At 35.8% G+C, this 21,608-nt stretch overlaps 2 protein-coding genes across 2 annotated transcripts; both read right to left on the bottom strand.

Annotated features, from left to right (window-relative positions):
- Positions 1–6,875: 6,875 nt before the first annotated feature.
- Positions 6,876–7,478, bottom strand: LOC116164021. The gene has a single exon (XM_031478148.1). The coding sequence runs from the start codon at positions 7,476–7,478 to the stop codon at positions 6,876–6,878; it is 603 nt and encodes a 200-aa protein (XP_031334008.1).
- Positions 7,479–13,162: 5,684 nt separating this feature from the next.
- Positions 13,163–14,081, bottom strand: LOC116164020. Its single transcript, XM_031478147.1, has 2 exons — positions 13,806–14,081; positions 13,163–13,746 (listed from the first exon to the last, which is right to left on the bottom strand). Exons 1-2 carry the CDS (start codon positions 14,079–14,081, stop codon positions 13,264–13,266), a joined length of 759 nt encoding a protein of 252 aa, XP_031334007.1. The 3' UTR covers positions 13,163–13,263.
- Positions 14,082–21,608: the final 7,527 nt, after the last annotated feature.

Below are 21,608 nucleotides of genomic sequence, written 5' to 3'. Positions count from 1 at the left end.
GGGGAAAACTACAGATCGCAGCTTCAAATAAGACCACATAGCTTCTTGATCACGAAACTACTAAATTGGAGCATCTTGCGAACTTCGGTTGTTGGATAAAGAAAACTTAAACTTCTAAAAGTTCTTCAATTTCGATGGAATACCAATCCTGAAAGAATTATACGAGCGAAAACGCAAGTATCGTAATAAAATTTAAATTTATACCGCCACATTTGCGATTAATGATCAATTTTGAGGAGGAAAAGTGGTCGACTATTACAACTAATTCATTGCTAATTTACTATAGATTTACTATTAATATCGTGCAGTCCTTTTCCCGATGAGGTCCTTTAATTTCCTTTTACTTGATGGGGTTTTCGAACCTACATATAGCCACTGCGATGTGCACATTGTATCGCACTGTAATTTTTGTAATGTAGAACTACTCTTACATGATTACATTTTCATATTTGTCCAGCGACAAATGTAATAAAGCAGAATGGTTTACATAGAGTGTTTCTGTATGAATCTTTTCAAACCAGTTTCAACTTCTTTGCATACTCCGTCATCAAAATACTTCCCCGTGGTGGTTGAGTAGTCTATACTTCCTCACATATAATGCGTTCATTTTAATCATTTATGCACAATTAACACAAAAAAAAACTGAGTCGGTTATTATATATACAGGCTGTGTCACGCAAACCGTTACCTAAACGTATTTAGACTCCCATTAATAATTTAAATCTGAAAATTTGCATGCCAACATAGTTTTTTATTATCTATCGAAGGAAAATGTTATCATGATCACTTCACTTCCAGTTTTACCGGAATTTTCTTATTTTAAGTAGAACACCCTATATTTTATTGCATTTTCGAAATCTACATGAAAATCTACGTCGTTTGATATCACATTTTCCTATACCCAGCATCAAAGGTTTTCAAGTTATTCATGATTTTTCAACTTTTTTGACGTTTCACTGCTTTTCTTTCGCGCCCTGTACCTATGGCTTCGTTCAGGGCTCCGTTGATTTGAATTTCAAAGTCTTTCAAAAATCAATGATTTAAATTTTGATCGCCCTTCTACAGGGTGTTTGAAGTTATTACGCTTGACCATTAATTTAAAAACACCCCGTAGAAGGGCGATCAGAATTTAAATCATTCGCATGTACCATCACGTCAGTATTGTTGATTTTGGAAGACTTTTTGAAAGTCAAGTTCCATAGGTACCGGGCGCTAAAGAAAAGCAGTCAAACACGTAAAAGAATTGAAAAATTTTGAATAACTTGAAAACCTTTGATGCTGGGTATAGGGAAATGTGGTATAAAACGACGTACACTTTTCATGTTCATTTCGAAAATGCAATAAAATATAGGGTGTTCTATTAAAAATAAGAAAGTTGCTATCCACATTTTTTTTAAACCGGAAGTGAAACGATTATGATAACATATTCTTTCAATAGATCAGGAAAAACTATGTTGGTATACAAATTTTCAGATTTTAATTATTAATGGAAGTCTAAATACTTTTAGATAACGGTTTGCGTGAAACAGCCTGTATAGTATCTTAAAACGTAAAAAAAATCTGAAACATGCAGAATCACATCAATTTTATTTTAAAAGGGCGTCATATTTTTCGACGGATGGTCGCTTACATAAAATCTAGGGGAACTGGAAACAACCCATAAAATATGAGGGGGTACCAAATCTTCGTGTAATAATACAGAGTTAATCCTAGCACTTTTTCACCAGAAAGATACCTAAATGCAAAAAGTTACTAGAAACCGTGCCAAATTCTTGACAGAACAGGTTTCCTAGCCAAAACCAAAAACCGCTCCCCACACACTTTATTGACTTATGTTCGTGTTTATTACTAATACTTATTATACAGAGTGTTACATGTTCCATTACAATCAATAAGCATTATTGCAAGTATCATAATATCGACTTAAATCGTTATTTTTCTGTTATTTGCGACATTTTCAATTCATTACATGCGAAATTAGATCACTCACTAGTAGGCGGGGGACACTTTGTAACCCGAAGGCCAAATCTTCAAATGAGTATAACTTTTGTTTGAAACGTTATTTAAAAAAACTGTTCGACAATTTTGTTCCTTAACTCATCAAGTATGTACACAACAAATTTCGTGGAATTCTCTCCATTTTCGTTGTCCGGTCAAGAATTGTAGTGTAAATTTTTTCTTCGAATTTTTAAAAACGAATTCCAGATTCGTCATTTTCATGTTCAAAAACTCCCAGATACCAAATTTCGTCGAAAGCAGAATTGTTGTCGCACCCCCCAAGTAGGGTAGGAATTTTGGAAAATTTTTTTCAAAATCTGATAGGGCATACCCGAAAACCTATTCAAAGACGTTCCACCCATCTTTGTAACTCTTATGGTTGCTGAGAAAAACATTAAAGAAGAAATCCAAATTTCACCACTTCTTTGGGGGTGGCTTCCAAACGAAACACGTTGGACTCTCGGTTTATTTGGAAAAAGTGCTTATCTTGATCCCCTTTATCAACCAGACCCCAACCCCTACAGTGCGCGTCTAAAGTTTCCCCTACTAATTTTTGAACCACATAGTATATCGCAATTCCGCGTCTTAAATAGGTGATCAAAAAATGTATCGCGGCGAAGTGGCCAACGGCGAAATGCCCACGGAGAGACGGTGTATACGACGAAATAGCCACGGCGAAATGGCGACGGCGAAACGTCCCATACGGTGTAAAACGGGCTTTACACTATAAACTGTGCCCAATTCTGGTTCTGAATATGGCTGCCAAAGCGAGAGAGTCTCCTAAGTCGTCGACACCATCGTCATAGAATTGGCTGTTTACAGGAATTCCGGGATATGCAACCATTTTGAAACATAAAGCTGTAACCGATGCATGATCTCCTGTCTAACGGATCACTGGCCTAATCAGTTTTATAATATCCAGATATTTTTCTAGAATCTTCTTTGACATATCCCCTTTATTACAATTTTAATTAGAACATTGTTTGTTCTAACAAACTTGGATATTCTCTTCATAGTACTCGTATCCTGGTTGTGACATAGATATATACGTATGTGTGTCTTATGTCACGCTGAAGAAATGCACTTATGGCATTCATCTGAATTAGTTCTAGGTTATATTTAGCAGGTAGAGCAAGCAAGAATCGAACTGAGGTATATGTTACAACGGGAGGATAGACTTCTTCATCATTTTAATAACTGCATGCTTCAAAACGAACAACCTCTCCTTTCTCATTAGTTTGACTTTTAAATAACCATTTTATTTACATGGTAATGCTCATTAGATGATGGCAAATCGTCAGCGACCAAGTCTTATTTTTAATCAAGGAGCCCTGTACGGCCAGCTTCCATTGATCAGCATGTGGAGATGAAACAGCTATCAAGAGTTTGAGGATTGTAACGTCCCGTTGTTTCATTGAATGGTTAGGAGTAGTTGGTACGATTGGGATTAAGAAAATTTGTCGTTGAAATGACGAGCTCTGATTTTTGCGAAAGATGTTGATCTGAATTAGAAAACTCCAAACTCAACACACTGAAATTATTTAAATTAATTATCTAAGCCTCTTTACGCGAATGGGACAGGTCTCTATCCTCTTGAGGTAAAATTATTTTCATAGGATTCCTTCTCTGTTAAACCGTTTCTTTTAGGTTATACCATATGTTTTCATTTAATTACCTATCGCGCAGTCCGAAACCCATTTATTAATAGGAAGTTTGAATTAATTGGATTTGGGTCTGACTTTAGCATTGTAGTTTTTGGGTATATTTTTCATTGTAGGTACATTACGAGCATTGGGGTGGTCGTATTAAAGAAGTACCGTGTTCTGGATAAAAACGTCGCCAATTCGCTTTTTCTTCACGAGATTCGCGCAGGATCAATTAAATTAAGTATCGGACAAACCACGAACTTATAAATTAAGATGGACTGCTAATGCTGAATTGACAAATGACACCTACATGGGGGCAGCCATGATGTGCACTCACTTGGCGCGAAATTCAAATCAACTAATAAACAAGCATTAACCTCACGGTTCCTAAATAAATTACTGTGATACATGTCATTTTCCAAAGCTGCAATAGTCTCAAAACTTGAGCACTAGGAAAATTCCCCTAGAAAATACCTAAAACGTGCACATCATGGCCGCGCCTATGCTGGGGCCATTTCTACCTCTATGCAACTGTTTGATCAGCAGTCCATCTTAATTTATAAGTCCGCACTATCTTCATCCTTCTCTACATACTGGAGAACTTTGCACGGACGTAAATTTGTTTAACGTAGTGGTGTCAGCGCATCACTCTAGTATGTTAATTGAAATATCATTATCCCGTGCATTAAAACCACGGAAGTTTTACAGAAAATGATAAATTTTACTACAAGTGAGATTGTAATCTTTTTTTAATGGAACGTCGTGTATCTGTTCACATTTTGAAAGAAAATAAAATTCTGAATACAAAATTCTTATAGCGTAATTATCGGTAAATTGAAATTAAGGGCGTTGATGTATAATGTAAGTTTTCAGAAGCAAACCCTAAGGCGTATAACGGGCGGTTTTAACACATTATTTTTAATATTCAAAGTGAATGTCGCATAATTGAAACTTTTTAATAGAAAATGGGCCACTTCAACTACTTTACGTCTTACGATTTAGATGTGTTTGTGTATCAAACGAATTGGTACCTACTGAATTAAGTTGAGAATGACACATCACCTCGTTACCCTTTGCTCGTCAAATAAATTCGAGGTTCCATATTTATAAATGAAATATTGACGTGGAGACCAAGTTAATCGAATCAATTTACATTTCCATCATTGAAATTCTATGAAGACATTAATTGTATTTGCTCATTTTAATTGGCTTAATTAAACATTGAATACATAATATTCTCGATAAAAACAGAGCCAGCCATCTTTGAAAGTGGAATAAACAATTTCCTCGGCTGGTTACATTACATTGATTAAATTTGTAACTGTACAATGTATTATCACATCCCCGTATCTACTGGAATGTGCTACAAATATGTGGTATCTTTCTATTAATCATTCTGTTATAATAATATCATCATTTACTTTTGATTTATTATTGGGTTTGGTATTCTTATTGTTACTAATTGGGCATAGCGGTTTGTTACGTTACACTTAACAATGAATGGATAACTTCCTGTAGTAGCTTTGAAGAGTAGTTCTCTCTGTCATCTGATAAGTGCTTGAACTTAAATACGGGTAGAACACTCTTGGTATTTAGTTTCAGTTGCCTTTAACAGTTTTCGCACCCACCTGTGGGAAATGTAATCTTGAATAGCTAGCTAGAGCTACGTTTAGTAATAAACAATGCAATACAACGTTGCTGATTACTGATTAGAGATTCAAATTTGATGGATCTCGAGAAGTTGTGTCGCGACCGGTGTGTTAACATTTCCAGCAAAGAGATGAGTAGATACTAATACAGTTTATTATTAGAAATTAAGCAACTACACCTGTAGCTACATTGATGAATACCATAAAATTTCGTGATTTTTCGGAACTCTTAGTGCCAAAAAGATATTTACGGTTTTCAATTTCCTCCAGACTCGTCTTTTACGTCGATTTACGAAAAAAATGGTAAATTTTAGCCGAAAAATTTGAACATATAGCTCCATTTTGGATTTGTCTATTTCTATTCTAATGAAATGTAACTACTAACGAAGACTCGGAGAGTTTTGAGAATAAGCGCTATAATTTTAAAATTCATTAATAATTCAACAAAAAATAATAATTAATAATTCTAAACAATCATAACAAACTTGATAAACGGATCTTTTCAGAACCATAGAATGTTTTCAAAATTATTCAATACATTTTAAAGCAATACCTTTTATTTTCTCGATAAGTCGAAAACGATTGCATTTAGGTACCTTCTTACAAATGATGCTCAAAATTGAGAGAAGAAATTGAAATATCGAATATTATGCAGGGTATGCCATTTAAAAAAATGCAATATTGGTGTGCCACGCCTTTCTGACCAACCCTGTATAATTAATTCTGCCTAGTAGACATTAAAGCACTTCAAATCTTTTGTATAAAACTTTGTTTGATACCTTGTAGGTACATTTTCCCTGATAATGCACCTGCAAACCGTCCCGTTTAAAACCAATTTTAAAGCATAACTTCCGATCGCGCAAAGCGTCTGAATAATGGAAAGATTGCAATTTTTTCATACAAATGCTCTGTATATACTCTTCCCTTGCTTAGAAATACTTAATTAACTTTAATTTTCGGGGAGGTGGTTGCCGATTGCACTTAGAGTTCTATTCACACCCGTCGCCATTGTGAGAAACATGGAATGTAATAAGACAAATATACCTTAGTAGATTTTATAGAAAATTATAAAGCATATTTAACCTTTGTAGTAAGTTGGTGTGAAAACCTATTTCTTTTCAACAGCCACTGTTTACACCTGCGGTTCCGTTTTCCTTTGCGTTTTTGTACTTTACGTTTTCCCTCTTCCTCATAGCACAAGCCACAGCAACTATAGTGTATTCAGAAAATAATGTTACTTTTCTCATTAACGCTGGGTGCCCAATAGTATTGCGATAAATGGTATTATTGGATTTGCATCTTAAATGTTTGGGAAAAACCGGATTTTTAAGGACGAAAGTCGTTCAAAACAATCCTTACGGCTTGTTTAAATGAATAGAACAATAAGCATCAATCACCCACCAGTCAGCAGTTCTCAACAGAATATAAATATTACACCAGTTACGATACGAAATCATGCTTGTATTTTAGCAGTTCACATTAAAAATTACAACATTTGTTACAAATAAACATGAAAATATGTACATTATTTACTTAATTGCTACCTATTATAATAATCGACATGAATTAAGTTCATCTGAATTCACGCGTCGTTGTCACTTTCACTTAAATAATCGCTTTCTTCATCACTTCCTGTATTTACAGTAAAAACCAAAGCCCTTACATCGTCTATAATTTTTTCACGATTGAAGGTATCCTTGATTATTTCTTCTGTATGGGTTACGCAGCGATTCCACACGTCTGGAGTTACTTTAGCTAACGCGTCGTTCCAGGTTTTAAGAACATCTTCTGGTCTTCCCGGCGTACCAACAATATGGTCATCGTAAAACTTTTTCGAAATTCCCCATACCAGTTCAATGGGATTGAAATGGCAATGGTAAGGCGGCAAACGCAGAACCTCGTGGCCATATTGTAATACCATTTCATCGACAACATATTTAGTTATGGTTGCTTGACTGTGATTTTTTACAATTTCTAACAATTCGGCCTTAAACATCGCAGTACCAAATGGTCTATTCTTCATTTTCAACCAATTCGAAATTTCCTCTTTGGTTGAAGAAGCTCTTGGAATCTTTTCACTTTTCCGCGTGTGATAAGATGCATTGTCTAAAACAATAATTGAGGGCTGAGCAAGTTTCTTTAGGAAAGATTCTTCAAACCATTTTTCAAATAGTTCGGCATTCATATTGTCGTGGTAATCGAACGATTTGTTGGTACTCGAAAATATTAAGCTGCTGCCTTCTATAAACCCATTTCTGCCACCAGCATGAATAATTATGTATCGTTTACCATCTGAAGCCTTATGAGTTGTTGCAAACTTTTAGCGCGGTCATCTTGCCAAGTACGCTTTGTTGCGCCTCTGCTAAACACCCAGGTTTCGTCTAAAAAAACGAAATCATGCGGAATTTCGGATTCGAGATTTCTGATGTATTTTCGCAAAAACACATTCCGCATGGAAACCACATGACTTTGTTCACACGAACCCCGTCTGCTATTGGTCATCTTAAATTTAAAGCCCATTTCTTTCAGTGCATAGAACAAGCTTGTTCTGCCCAAATCACACAAGTCTTTCAATTTTATCACCGCCAACAAAGTATCTAGAGTTACGTGCTCTTTATTTGCGTACATATCATAAATCAGATATCGGATGCTTTTTATTTTCTAGTAGGTCCGTCCTACGTGGTTTAGAACGGCGATATGGATTTCTTTTTAAATCACTTCCAATCTCTCGCATAGCACATGTCCTCACAACTGTTTGTTTCGATACTGCACCGCATCCGCTGTTCTTTGTTGAACTGCCATTACTGAAGTAAGTACTCCACCATGATTTTTTTCTTTTACAAAATAATCATACACGTTCAACTAAATTTTACGTTTGGCCTCAGTGGCGTCCATTTTGACCAGGTTGTACAGGAAACTAACTGAGTATAACAATTCAGTTGCAATATATATAGAACCCCTTCCTAAAGACATTAACAAATATTTTCTTATTTTCTTTTACTTATAAAACATTAATATTGATTACAATAATTAGGAAGTCATTATGGTACAAGTACAAATCTAAATATAATTAACTTCTGAGGTAAACAAGCGATTATTGTATTGAAAGTGATAACGATAATACCCCTAGCACATTATGTACATATTTGCATATCATTACATTATATTATGTATTACGTACCATTTGAATATCGTATAAGTTTTTAGCGCATTTTACGAACGTAAAATTACCGTTATTTTACCATTTAAAGACAAGCGTTATACCTTCGTATCGAAATTGGTGTATAATATTTATAATTTGTTGAGAACTGCTGACTGCTGGGTGATTGGTGTTTATTGTTCTATTCATTTAAACAAGCCGTAAGGATTGTTTTATACGACTTTCGCCCTTAAAAATCCGGTTTTTCCAATACATTTAAGATGCAAATCCAATAATACCATTTATCGCAATACTATTGGGAACACCCCCAGCGCTAATGAGAAAAGTAACATTATTTTCTGAATACAGTATACCTACACTCAGTAGTAGTAATTCATCGGAATTCATTGTCGCACATGATACAATTCCAAAACTGAAAGAAAGCGTGTGGAATGTACAGTAACTTTGGTAACTAGCCACGCTCTCCGGCTGGCGTGTGACATGGGACCTAAACATTGTAGGTAACAGCAGTACAATGTTATTTTGTGTTCGAAACGAAGTAACGGGAAATACTCCCTTCGCTTGTACATAACGGATTATCAATAAAGTGCATTTTAACAGAATTCAGACAAATTTCGCCTATTCTGCTTAATTCTATCCACAACCTGCCAACGATGATTGATTTGGGAACTGATGGCAAATAACAGTTTTAGGCATCGCATTCCAGTAAAGATAACGCAATTTATAAGAAATAATTAGCATACTAACCCATCATATTTTTGTTCTCTTTTTCTGCGTGGCTTACCAGGTTCTCTAACATTTTTCCCGAGGCGACACTTAACACACATTCAACTTCAACTGGTTTCTCACACTCCACGACATGTTAAGTTGCCAATAAAGTATCATTGATTACTCAAGTAAAATATTCAGGGATCATTTACAAAGCATACTATAATAAACAACAATCATGGTTGTGGTGTACCAGAAAATAATAAATGGTAAACTTACGCATTGCTGATGCTAAAACTTATTATGAAAGTTATTCAATCTTGACATAAGACAGGTATATTTTTTTAAGCCGGGTAGCGGGTGTCGTACTTCTACATAACCAAACCAGTAGGTAGGAAACTATAAAATACTATGTTGGTTTTAAGAAACCTTGGCTGGTGAGTTCAGTGGTGGTGGTTTAAGATTTCTCTCTCCTCCACAGCAGCTGTGGAGGAGAGAGAAATCTTAAACACGTCTCGTCATCAGCCAAGGTTTCTGGTCAGACCACCAGCAACCAAATACATCTGATTTCTGTCTACATAGCAAGATGCAATTACAGAAACCAAATAGTACATTATGGCGCTGATAAGCCTCTCCAACCTTCGGCAACGTGAGAATGACAAACAACGTATGTATTTCAGATATTTTGGAGTACATAGTGTGGAGTGTCTGCAGATATTAGCAACCAAAGTGATATATGGTGCCAAGCACCATCCCAAATTTATTGACAGTACTCCTCTCATATTGACTACATCCGAGTCCCATAAGTAACTCTTTCTTTGTGGCAACCGATGTTTTTTGTGGAGTTCAAAATGGATAACTATAAATATGAATTTTTCGTACCTAATGTTGTTGATTCTATTACCATGGTTACTACCTACGCCCAGGCCCCGGGTTACAAATGGGATAACTGGCCTATAGCCCAGGGCGCTACTTTCGAGGGAGCGGCAAGATGTGCTAAATTATATGTTTTTGCATTACTTTCAATTATTCCACTCTTCCATGGTTCTTAGTGAATTTGAAATCAATACCTATAGATATACATAACCGTATGAAACTCGGTCACAAACTACGCAATTTTACTATTATAAATATTAAGTTACGGGGGCTCCGAACTAAATATAGCCCAGGGCGCTAAAAACATAACCCGGGACCTGCCTACGCCAGCTTTGAGAAACATTTTTTGCTCATGATAATAATAAAAGACGAATTCGGAAAAAATATGCTTCGGACGCTTGGATTTAAATGGGCATCGTCCTTTAAAGTATCTATAAAACACCTAGTTATCTTAATAGCTATTATTTTATAGTATATGTTAAACTGACATTTTAATAGGTTTGAATGAGTAGGCTAAGCTGCTCTTTAACCGTAAGGTTAGATAAAGTAATCACTTTAACCGTGAGGGTAGATAAAGTGAAACAGATGATTGTGCATTCTGTCATTCTAATTTCCAATGCACGATATAAAATGACGTTTAGAGCATATGGCAATGCTGTTCTTTCTATGGAAACTACCGCGACGGCAAAACCTAAGCTATTTTTGACGTCTAAATAGGGAGGTTCGACATTTTTGGTATATGTTTTATTTTAACTAAAATCGAGAGATTTTGTTATTAAAAAACGATCAGAAAAAAATTGGGTGCAAAATATTGATAATTACGTCCGCTGTAAGCACTTTAAAATCAAGGGTCGGCGCGAAGCAAGGGAACGTACCTGTGCGCGTGACTACTCCGCGTGACGTCAGTAGCCAGAAACATTCGTATGCTTTGCCAGCACGGCGCCAAATGTTTCTGGCTACTGACGTCACGCGGGGTAGTCTCGCGCACAGGTACGTTTTCTTGATTCGCGCCGACTCTTGATTTTAAAGAGCTTACAGCGGACCTACATACTAATATTTTGCACCCAATTTTTTTTCTGATCGTTTTTTAATGACATTATGCTTAACAGAATCTCGTTTCCAGACTTATCAGTGCCCCTGTATATACACTCTTGAAAGCATTTCTCAAGATACTCCAACCCACTTGATAAAAAAAAAACTATTGATCGCCTTGACATGGTCGCAGTCTGTTGTTGTTCAATCTTGACCTTTACCGTGCCCCCAAATATACAGTCAAACTGATAAATAAGAATTTGAGAATATTAGGGTAGTATACGCCCTTAAGACATGTAATTCGATTTTACCCGACCCAACGTAACTATTATTAAACTTCCTCCTATTCCTCATTTCATCTAAAGGCCGTATGACACTGTACTAAATTTAGTGCCAAATTTATAAACATAATTTGAATAAAAAATTTGTTAAAAATTTTGAGTAAAAACATTTATTTGTGTCTGACACTATTACTAAATTTTGCAAAGAAAATTGTATTTGCGCCTGTGCTGTTTGGACTAGTGTAGGGGAATGTGTTTATTCTGTGTTAGTTTGTTTTGTTTTTGCTGTTCTGTGGTTTTCACTAAATTGATTTCATTGCAACATAACCTACACCCTTTATCATCATATAAATAAATATTGGTTTATTTATCATGGAATGTGCTGTAGTTACTGCAACTTCAATAATGTTAATAGCAAAAATGTTATTGCGTTTAAAACAACGGCGCAATCGACGTCGATTATGGTACTACAATGGCTGCAACGCCGAAATAACGGAAGAGGTATTTTGCAAATGTTAAATAATGAGCTCCTCCAAGAAGATCCTAGCTCTTATAGAAATTTCCTTCGTTTAAGTAGTGACAGCTTTAAACATTTATTATCCTTATTGGAAACCGAAATAACTAAGCAAGATACACAATTGAGGGAATGTATTCCTGCCAGAAGTAAGTAAGTATAAGCAAACTCATATACGTCTGAATATAGATAGCATTCACATTATTATTGCAGGTTGGAGGTTACTCTCAGATTCCTGGCAACAGGGGAGACATTTAGGTCTCTTATGTATGCGACAAGAATCCATGAAACGACAATAAGCCGTTTTATACCCGAAGTATGTAGAGCTATTGTATCCAAATTAAAATCAGACTTTTTAAGGGTGAGGTATAATTATATAACATTTCTTGAATTGATTGCATTATTCCCAATAGGCACCACAAAGTCCCGAAGATTGGAAGAAAATTGCAGATGATTTTAGTACAATGTGGCAGTTTCCTCATTGTATTGGGGCTCTCGATGGACGCCACATTACATTTAGAGCGCCAATATCAGCTGGATCATATTACTATAATTATAAGGGTGCTAATAGTATAGTACTGCTAGGTTTAGCTGATGCCAACTATAAATTCATTTATGTGAACATTGGTGTTAATGGACGCATAAGCGATGGTGGTGTATTTAATAACAGTGAATTGTCCAAGGCATTGCAAAATAATTCTCTTAATTTGCCTTTGCCTGAACTCTTACCAGGCTTGAACAAACCACTGCCATATGTTATTGTTGCAGATGATGCCTTTGCTTTATCAAATAACTTAATGAAGCCATACCCTGAACGGGGGCTTAGCAAAGACTGCCGAATTTTTAATTATCGATTATCTCGGGCTAGGCGTATAATAGAAAATGCATTTGGCATATTAGCAAATAGATTTAGGATTCTTTTAAACCCTATTAATCTACTTCCGGAAAAGGTAGAACTCATCACATTAACTTGCGTTTTACTACATAATTTTCTAGCCACTGAAAATTCCCAATCACATTTCGAAATTGCTGAAGACATGCAAAATCTCCCAAAAATAACGCGGCAATGTGGGAACAGAACTTCTCACAACGCAAGAGAAATTCGTAATGCCTTTAAAACTTTTTTTAATTCTCCGAGTTAGTTGGCAGGAAGCGGCAATAAACAATTTTAATATGTATATGATGTGTTTTATTTACCAAACCAATGAAGAAAACAACAATTTACTTTTATACGGTTTCCAATGTAACTTTACGCCCAGTGTCACAAAGTCTGATTAAAATATGTTAGTTGACCAATTGATAAAGAAAAACCGTTGTTGTTTGCCAGTTGAAGATTTCCACACATATGGTAATTACATGTATTTGAAAAAAATAATGAAACATATTTCATACACAAATATCAGTTACATTCTCTTATACCACTACACAGTAACCCAATTATTTGTTGTTCAACCTCCATGCGCACGGCTTCAGAGGTTATCTTCCTTAGCTTAGTGCTAACATACTTGGCAAATGCTTCGTCTTCATCGTTCGAGTAATTATTTTGGCTCATTGAACGATTAATGGTGGCCAGGGTGTTTGAGGCTTCTCTTATGAGGTTCGCTTCAACTAAATCATTTTGGATTTTGCGTTTTTTGGGTTTAGACTGCCACATTCCATTCGAAGATGAACACGAAGCAGCTGGGGATCCCAACGGTGGAGTTTCCATGTCCGAAGTCTCTTGCAAAACACCTTCTTCCCCTACGGTATATTCTGTAGATTCTGCCTCCTGTGATTCACATTCTGTCTCCTCTTGTGTTAAAGAATCGGTAGCAGTTCGCACCTCGCAGTGCTCCAGTAGAAAAAACATTAGTTTGAAATACCATATGGTAGGTTTATATGACTGTAAATTACAACATTAATTAGCAAAGGTATATAAATAAGTCTACGATATCAACTTACCGAGTCCTCACCATCGTCGTTGCCAGCTCCGCTGTGCCTGCTAGATTTCCACTTCTTATATTCCGTCATAAAATTGGTTTTTAAACCATTAAATTTCAGTTTAATATCTTGTACGCTAACTGAAGGCTTTACTTCTTTTACCACCGCTTGTATTTTCTGTAAAGCATCTAAACGTGCATGCTTATTTCTATACAATGGCGTTTTTATTGCGTACAAACATGGGTATTTTTGATACTCTTGTAACAACACTTGGCATTGTTCCTTAGACCACGACATACTTAATTCAGAAAAACTTTAAAGCCTGCGTGCTCACGATTGCAGAAGATTGCGAATTAATAATTACAAATTTCTTTGGTTATGGTACACAAAAACACTGCGATGCGTCACAACATTCTGCGCAGTTTTCGTACCAAATTTATGCGGTTTTTAGAACTTGTTTTAAATAATTTCTGTCCACAAATTTTGTTGCAAATTTTCTTACTTAACGCGTATGATACTATGCAAAATTTTGTACAAATTTTCGTCATGTAAATTTCGTACTAAATTTAGTACAGTGTCATACGGCCTTTATAACGGTAAGTTAATTAAATTATCTAAATTTATATATAAAAATTAGATCACATATCCACTCAGCTTTCAAGTACACGATATTTACAAAAAAAACTTCTGTTTCTTTATATAGATCACTTCGTTAAGCTTTCCAACTTCTTTTGTCGGTTAATAAATTGAAATACTCAGTTCTGCTCTCGGACTTCCGTTTATTTGATAAAAATTTTATACATTTTGAATACCAAATTTATTATTCTTTCTGTATTGAGCCAATATTAAAATTCAATTTTTAATTCCTTCTGCGTTTCAACGTCAAACGGCAAATTCTTTGTGAAAAATTGAATCCGAATTTCCATATTCGGATTGTTCTGTGCTAAATTAAAATTGGTAACGACAGAATTTTCCGTTTACTGCTGATTTTCCTGACCGGGTATGTATATCTTTAGCGAAACATTATAGCGTCAGCTTTAAGGAAGACGGAATGATTGTTGGAAATGGTTTTACATTCCTTTATGAAATGCCTTTAATTAAGTGTGACATAATGGAAGATGCTATTGTGATTAATGAACATACCACTCGATAAAGTGGTTCTCACTTACGCTTCTTTTGAGATGGATACAATTTAATTGCGCCCCGCATATTCCAGAGAAAATTTTCTTCGTATAGTAAGTATAAGGTGTAAGTAATTTGTTTGCTGAAAACTTTCTTGTTTGATTTACGAGGATTAATTATGTATGCATTCACCGCAGCTTCTCATCACGTGGGTTCCCATCATAATGTACAGCTTGTGATTACAATATGTAATGCTTCAGCTGCACAGATTAAAAAAAGGGCAAAACAATGCTGTAAAACTGGTTATCGTTTAATATTATACCTGAATGTATGTCTTGGTAAAAGTATCGTTATTTGTAGTACTCCACGTTCATAATTAACTTCGTCCACGCGAGTCTTCCAATTTTAATTCCTTTGTTGATTGATGTTGTTCATTAAATAATTGGTGTGTTTAAGTCATTAAAGCCGAGACACCAACATTGTATTTCTTTAAAATTATCACGGCGCAATTGCTATATGTGGGCAATTATTGAAATATCCGGTTTTCGTCTTTTAACGTTAGGTGGGTGGCACTAAATAATGTCTTTACTTAGCCATAAGTTAAGTTTGTTTGAGATTCATTAAACGTGAATAAGCTCTTCTCACTTATTAATTTCAGTTAATATTCAATTATTTTGAAATGGTCGCCAAGGTATTTAGAAAGCAGTAGTCGGCCAAGCCCAAGATATACTTACCATTTCGCCCAAATTAGTTAAACCCACGTGGATTTTAGAGAACGAAATTGCTATCAATCTACTGTCTTGAGAAATTTGTAATTATTTCTACAACTGAAATACGGCAAAAGCTGTTTCTACGATTTACCTATATCAATGGCGATGCAGATTGGCCTTCTCGGACGCAGACAATTCCGGCATTCTTGACAATGTCTCAGGAATAAGCTAACAAATCAAAAAGGCTCGAGAAACTTAAATAAAACATTCGCAAGGATATTATTGAAATACTGGATGGCGTGCCGTGTGCAATCTTCTCAAAGGGCAACTTTCACTTATTATGAGGTGGACATTTCTGATATTGCCAGCATTTATCCTACCTAGTCACTAGTCAGCAATGGATTTTAGGTGATGTGCTTACGGATTGGGCGATTGGAGAAATTAGATAATAAATAAATAGATAAAATTTTTGAATCGGCATTAGTTTTACTTTTATTCGAGGTGCTTACATACAAAATTTTATTCAAAAATCCTAACAAATGAAAAATTTGTGATTGCGCTTGCGCAAAATAAAACATTCGCTGCGTCCTGTTTTTCGGGCTCGTTCTGCCCCTCTAATGGTGCCAACCGGTTTATGTGCACTATACCCAAGGTTGTTTTATTACAAAGGTTGTCTGGTAACTCTAAACCAATAGAATGCTTGCATTTTGAAGACGGGAAAACGTCATCCAGAATTCACATTTAAAATTGCTCATAGGTTACAATGCTAATAAAAGGGGTAAAAAATTGAGTTTTTGCAGTATATTTTTGGATTTATATGGGTATATGTATATGGGGGTGGATCTTATATTGGAAATCTTGGAAGTTTATCGACTTCCACCTTTGAAAGCTATCAAAGTATTGCAAAAATGAGTGTGGTGCGTAAGCTGTTTTATATTGCACGAGGACTTGTGAAAATGTAATCAAATTAATTTTAGAGGTGGAAATGGATAAAATTCCGCGTTCTACAAAATAGAAACCACCCCTATGTACCAATACCTAGCTTTTGGGAATTAAAACTCTAAACATTCTTAGGGGATGACGCCAAATAAAATGCTGTTGCGTTTTATGGAAAATGTATATTTATAGTATGTACAAAATGGTAACCGAGGTGTACACGGCGAGCTCTGTCGTTGGGGTGAGCCCAGATGCAGGTCTTCTGACCGATGGAGTGTGGCGCGATGTCGAGCTGGCAAGGCGACCTGGTTCTGCAGGTGGAGAGCTTTTTGTTTCTTGAAGTGCAGTCGAAGCAGAAATTGCGTTCCACTTTGCAGAGTTCGTGGCTCTGCTTTTAAACGTTTGCGGCCAGGGACGCTACGCTTTCATCGGTTGGCCGTTTTGACCAATGAGGGCGCAGCACATTTTAGTTTGCTACCGGATGTGAAATATTTTCTTACCCATTCTTTAAGAACGGTAGGGTCGTTGGGAAACGTAAAAACCGAGATTTTATTTACACCAGGATGAGGAATTTTAGTGTTACCGCCACTCATCTAAAAAAATACTTATTTATAACATACAAAAGTGCATATAATTGATGAACTAACCATTCAATCACGGCTATGAAGACCCACAAAATTCACAAACTAAATGTCTTTATATTGCACCAAACAGTTATCTACAGCTAATATATGTCCTTATGCACTTCAAAATTCAACAAATTTTAAACAAATAAACTATAACTCAAGAAAAATAAGCACCCGCGCGACTACAAACAACGTTGAACGTCAATGTCAGAATTCTCGATGACGTATACATTCCGTCCCTCCCGCTTCCGCCCACATAGTTACCAGGTAACCTTTGAAATAAAATAACCTTGCACTATACCACTGGTTTTCCTTGTGGTAGTTTCCGTATCCCATATATTAAGTCCTTTATTCTCTTCACAACTGTATGCGATCTTTCCCTTTCTAATGTCGAAGATACCCCGCGCCTCCTTTGGGGACGAAACAACCGAACCGGACAAGTCCAGTGCGTCGTGCGCGTTTTTCTCATATTAGTGCTCTAATTGTGAGCAATGTCGACAATCCTCAGGACATGGTCTTCTAGATAAGGCATCGGCATTACGATGGTTTAGTCCCGCCCGGTGTTCTGTTATAAAGTCGTATCCATGCGGTTGTTTCTACCATCTAGCAGCTTGGCCTCCTGGACTGGTATTTGCAATAACCATCGCAATGCGGCATGGTCGGTCCTTACAAGAAACTTCTGGCCATACAAATACTTATGAAAATGTTGTATTCATTTGATGAAAGCTAGCAGTTCCCATCTAACGACCGAGTAATTACCTTCCGATTTAGGCAAGACTTTATTGAAATACCCGATGACTCTTTCGTGTCCATCCTGCATTTGGGATAGTACAGCACCAATTCCAACATTGTTAGCGTCCGTATCCAACACGAAACCTCATTCTCTTCTAGGATAGCTGAGTATCGGTGCCGTAACTAAACCTTCTTTAAGATCTTTAAAAACCCGCTTACATCCATAATCCCATTTGAAATATCTGTTTACCTCTGTTAACTTGGTCAACGTCTTTGCAATATCAGCAACTCCATGAACAAATCACCGGTAGTACGTGCATAGGTTCAAGAAACTCCGTATTTCATGTTTATCTGGCTGGGACCAAGGTTGCACTTCTTGGTATTAAGTTGAATGTTAGCACCGCGTAACTCATGAACACGCCTTCGAGACTTTTAAGCTGTTCTTCGAACATTCAGCCAATCACAATTACGTCGTTCAAATACTACAAGAGATACCAGGGTAAACCTTTCAAGACCAGTTCCATCAATCTCTTAAACGTTACGAGGGCCAAAGGGCATGACCGTAAATTATCATATATATCGGATAGTTTAGTTGGCATAAAAGACCAACTAGCTCAGGGTAAAACACAAAATAAGAGCTTGAGAATCTCCTACAGCGAAAGCGTTCTGGGTAAAATGATATCAGGAATCTTCGTTGCACTCACCAAGGTTGAGCACCACTCTCCCTGTATGAAATTGAGAAGATACAAGGGTATCAATAAGAGTACAAGCCAATTTAAGTCCCAAAATTGATATTAGTTTATTCACGTGTATCAAATCAAACTCCGCGATGGTATACCTAGCGTACACAAAAAATATTCAAATATGAAAATTATAAGTTACGTCACACACTAAAATATTAGTAACTTGACTTTGCCATATACCAGTTTTACAAAACTTCAATCATCGATTAGATTGAGTAGGTACTTGATTTTAACGCAAGTTTCCACAAAGAAATTAATCCGAACACAAATGCGCACGTATAGGCAAAGTAGAAGCAAAACATAAAAAGGAAACGCTTACCTTGATTTAATAAGATGTTATCCAGAGAAGTGAGCTCAATTCCAGGATCCATCAAATCTGCAACAAAAGAATACTCCCAAGCCGCAGAGCTCGGAGTACCCGAAGGGCCTCGTCCTCATAGTAACGATACTTTCTCGACCAACCTCTCCAGAAGGAAGTGACGGGATAAACATTCGCGTGCAAAAGTTGATCATAACTTAGAGTTCCCAAAAATAATGAATACGTACTGATGGTAACGAATTAATTGAAAGTGATAAAGTGATAATAGTTGCTACGGTAAAGATTACGGAAGTTGTTTCCTTGTTGAAGATCGAATCCTGTTATCAAATTCGGCTTATGATCCGGATAACCCAATTCATAAAATGTTAGCTTCTTATCCGCAGGTGTGGAAAAATATGTCCACAAGTGTGAACTCGCAGATAAATGGTAAATTTAAGCCAAGGCTACTTCAAAACGTATCCGAAACTGGTCCTTTACACTCAGAGACTTGTATAACTAGACCGCGCATAACGTAGATTTTACTATAAGCGTCTGTTGTCAAGATAGGATAGGCAACCAACTGTTCATCGCGGATCGGAAGTACGTTCTCGCAGCTTGTTTTAGCATATTATTATTCTAGATTTTAGTAGCAAAAAAAGATAACATATAACTTATTGGTATTTTATTTGAACTAAATTGGTATATAACTGCCTTACTCTAGTCCTAATTTGATGTATATAAGTATTTTGGTGGTGAACACGTATGGGAAAATATACTCTTAAAACTAAAGATGTAAGTAGTAAGATATGATTATTTAGCGGATTTTGATTCAATATATGCGAATCCAAAGACCCAAGTGAGCTGTAACTGTTATTTATTTTTCTTAGACTGCTGATAACCATTTTGTTTACAACGCGGTGTGGTGTGGATTGAATGAAAAACCTGAACACATTTTCAGCAATTTGGCAAATTTTTAATGCATCGCTTGATATGTGCAACCCTCCATGATTTTTTCTAAAGCTTTGAATGACTCTCTGATGCGAATATCGCATCTGCACATATGGAACATTTAACAGACTTAACTATTTTATTTGTAAAAAACCTGAAATATACTTAGTTATAATAGGCAAATAGGTATTGCCGTTACCTAGTTGGTAAAGGATGTCGAATAATAGTTCTACGGTATTTTAAGTGAATGGGAAAGTCGAAACGCTCGGTATTGCATTATTGTTTAACACCTTCATCGGTACCTTTCTTAGAAAATCGGCTTCATTCCCCGCAGATGCACTATGGTAGGAGTAAATTTTTCTCTTCGAATGGCTCTGATCCATTAGCCCTTTAAACTTTTATCTGTTGAAAATCTGCATATTATTTAAAATTTTATATACAGAGTACATGTAGATACGCACGAGTTAACCTAAGTTTATTGGTCTATTCTCAAAAGAAGTTTATCTCTTTACTAATTCGAGCTAATCACGAGAATGATTAATGAACGGAACATCTAAAATAACAGCTTATTTCATTGTATTGCAAATCATCTCTGCGATTTTTGCCCCGCCGTGCATTGTGTGTTGCATACTGTGTCGACAACACCTTATAAGCGCAGTCTAGTTATAGCAATTCTCTGTTTACACTATTTATTATATATATATTTATATATTTTATATATATTTACGTCCTCTGTCGCGTGTTTGTGGTTATTTTCAATCCTTTTGCGTCCAAATTTTATATTTTAAAGTTATATCATCATATTTGTTGCCGCTATATATTCGTCTTCCTTGTAATTACTTGTGAGTTTGCGTTATATTTATATGTTATATTTATATATTATTTTTATTGACGTGTAAATAATTGTTATTGCAATTTCTTTTGCAAATATATGATGTGCTTGATATGATATCTAACAAGGACAATGTCGACCCTCTTTTCACATTTTCTCATATCGATATATTTGCATTTTTTGCAGGTAGATTATTGATTTTTCTCGTGTACCTATTTAATTTATGAATTCTTTATTCATCATTTCTGTTTTAATTTCATTTGCCAACCTTTAATTATGGTTAATCATAAAAAAAAACAATAATTGTCACAAAATTATCACCAGGATAGAAATATAACATTCACTCAGGCAACTTACTCTCGGCGCAAGAGGAGGGGGTATAACACAAAATTGGACCAAGAGGTGTTCCGGCAACATCCGAATTATTAATCTACAAGCTTTTCTGAACTGGGATCAATTGGCAGAATGCGGTCCTCGGTTTTTTGCACACTCAAATCCATCCAGCGCCTGCACTACTAGTAATTACGATTCAAACGAGATTTTGAAACTCGAAATTAGAACTTGAATCCAAAATTAGAACTAAAACCCTAAAAGAGAATCAATACATACCTACAATACATAATAACTAAGTTCGGTAAAAAGACAGTTTAGTGTAAAAATTAACTTAAGAAATTTCCTCAGATTTAAATCAAATTTTAATAAATATCCATTTAATTTAGTGTGTATGCAAACGTATACTTTTCGGAACAAAATTATACGGACCAGCAAAATACGAGTAATAAATTATCATCGATTGGAGGTTGTTTCAAGCTGGCGGATTTTTAAAGCATGCAGTCCTTTGAAAACATCTGAATCCCAGATTGATGAGTTACAAAAA

Source organism: Photinus pyralis, unplaced genomic scaffold (assembly GCF_008802855.1).
Source record: "Photinus pyralis isolate 1611_PpyrPB1 unplaced genomic scaffold, Ppyr1.3 Ppyr1.4_LG2, whole genome shotgun sequence".
Lineage (NCBI taxonomy): Eukaryota > Metazoa > Arthropoda > Insecta > Coleoptera > Lampyridae > Photinus > Photinus pyralis.
The sequence above is the reverse complement of the archived record's forward strand: the minus strand, read 5'-3'. Positions and strand labels throughout refer to the sequence as shown.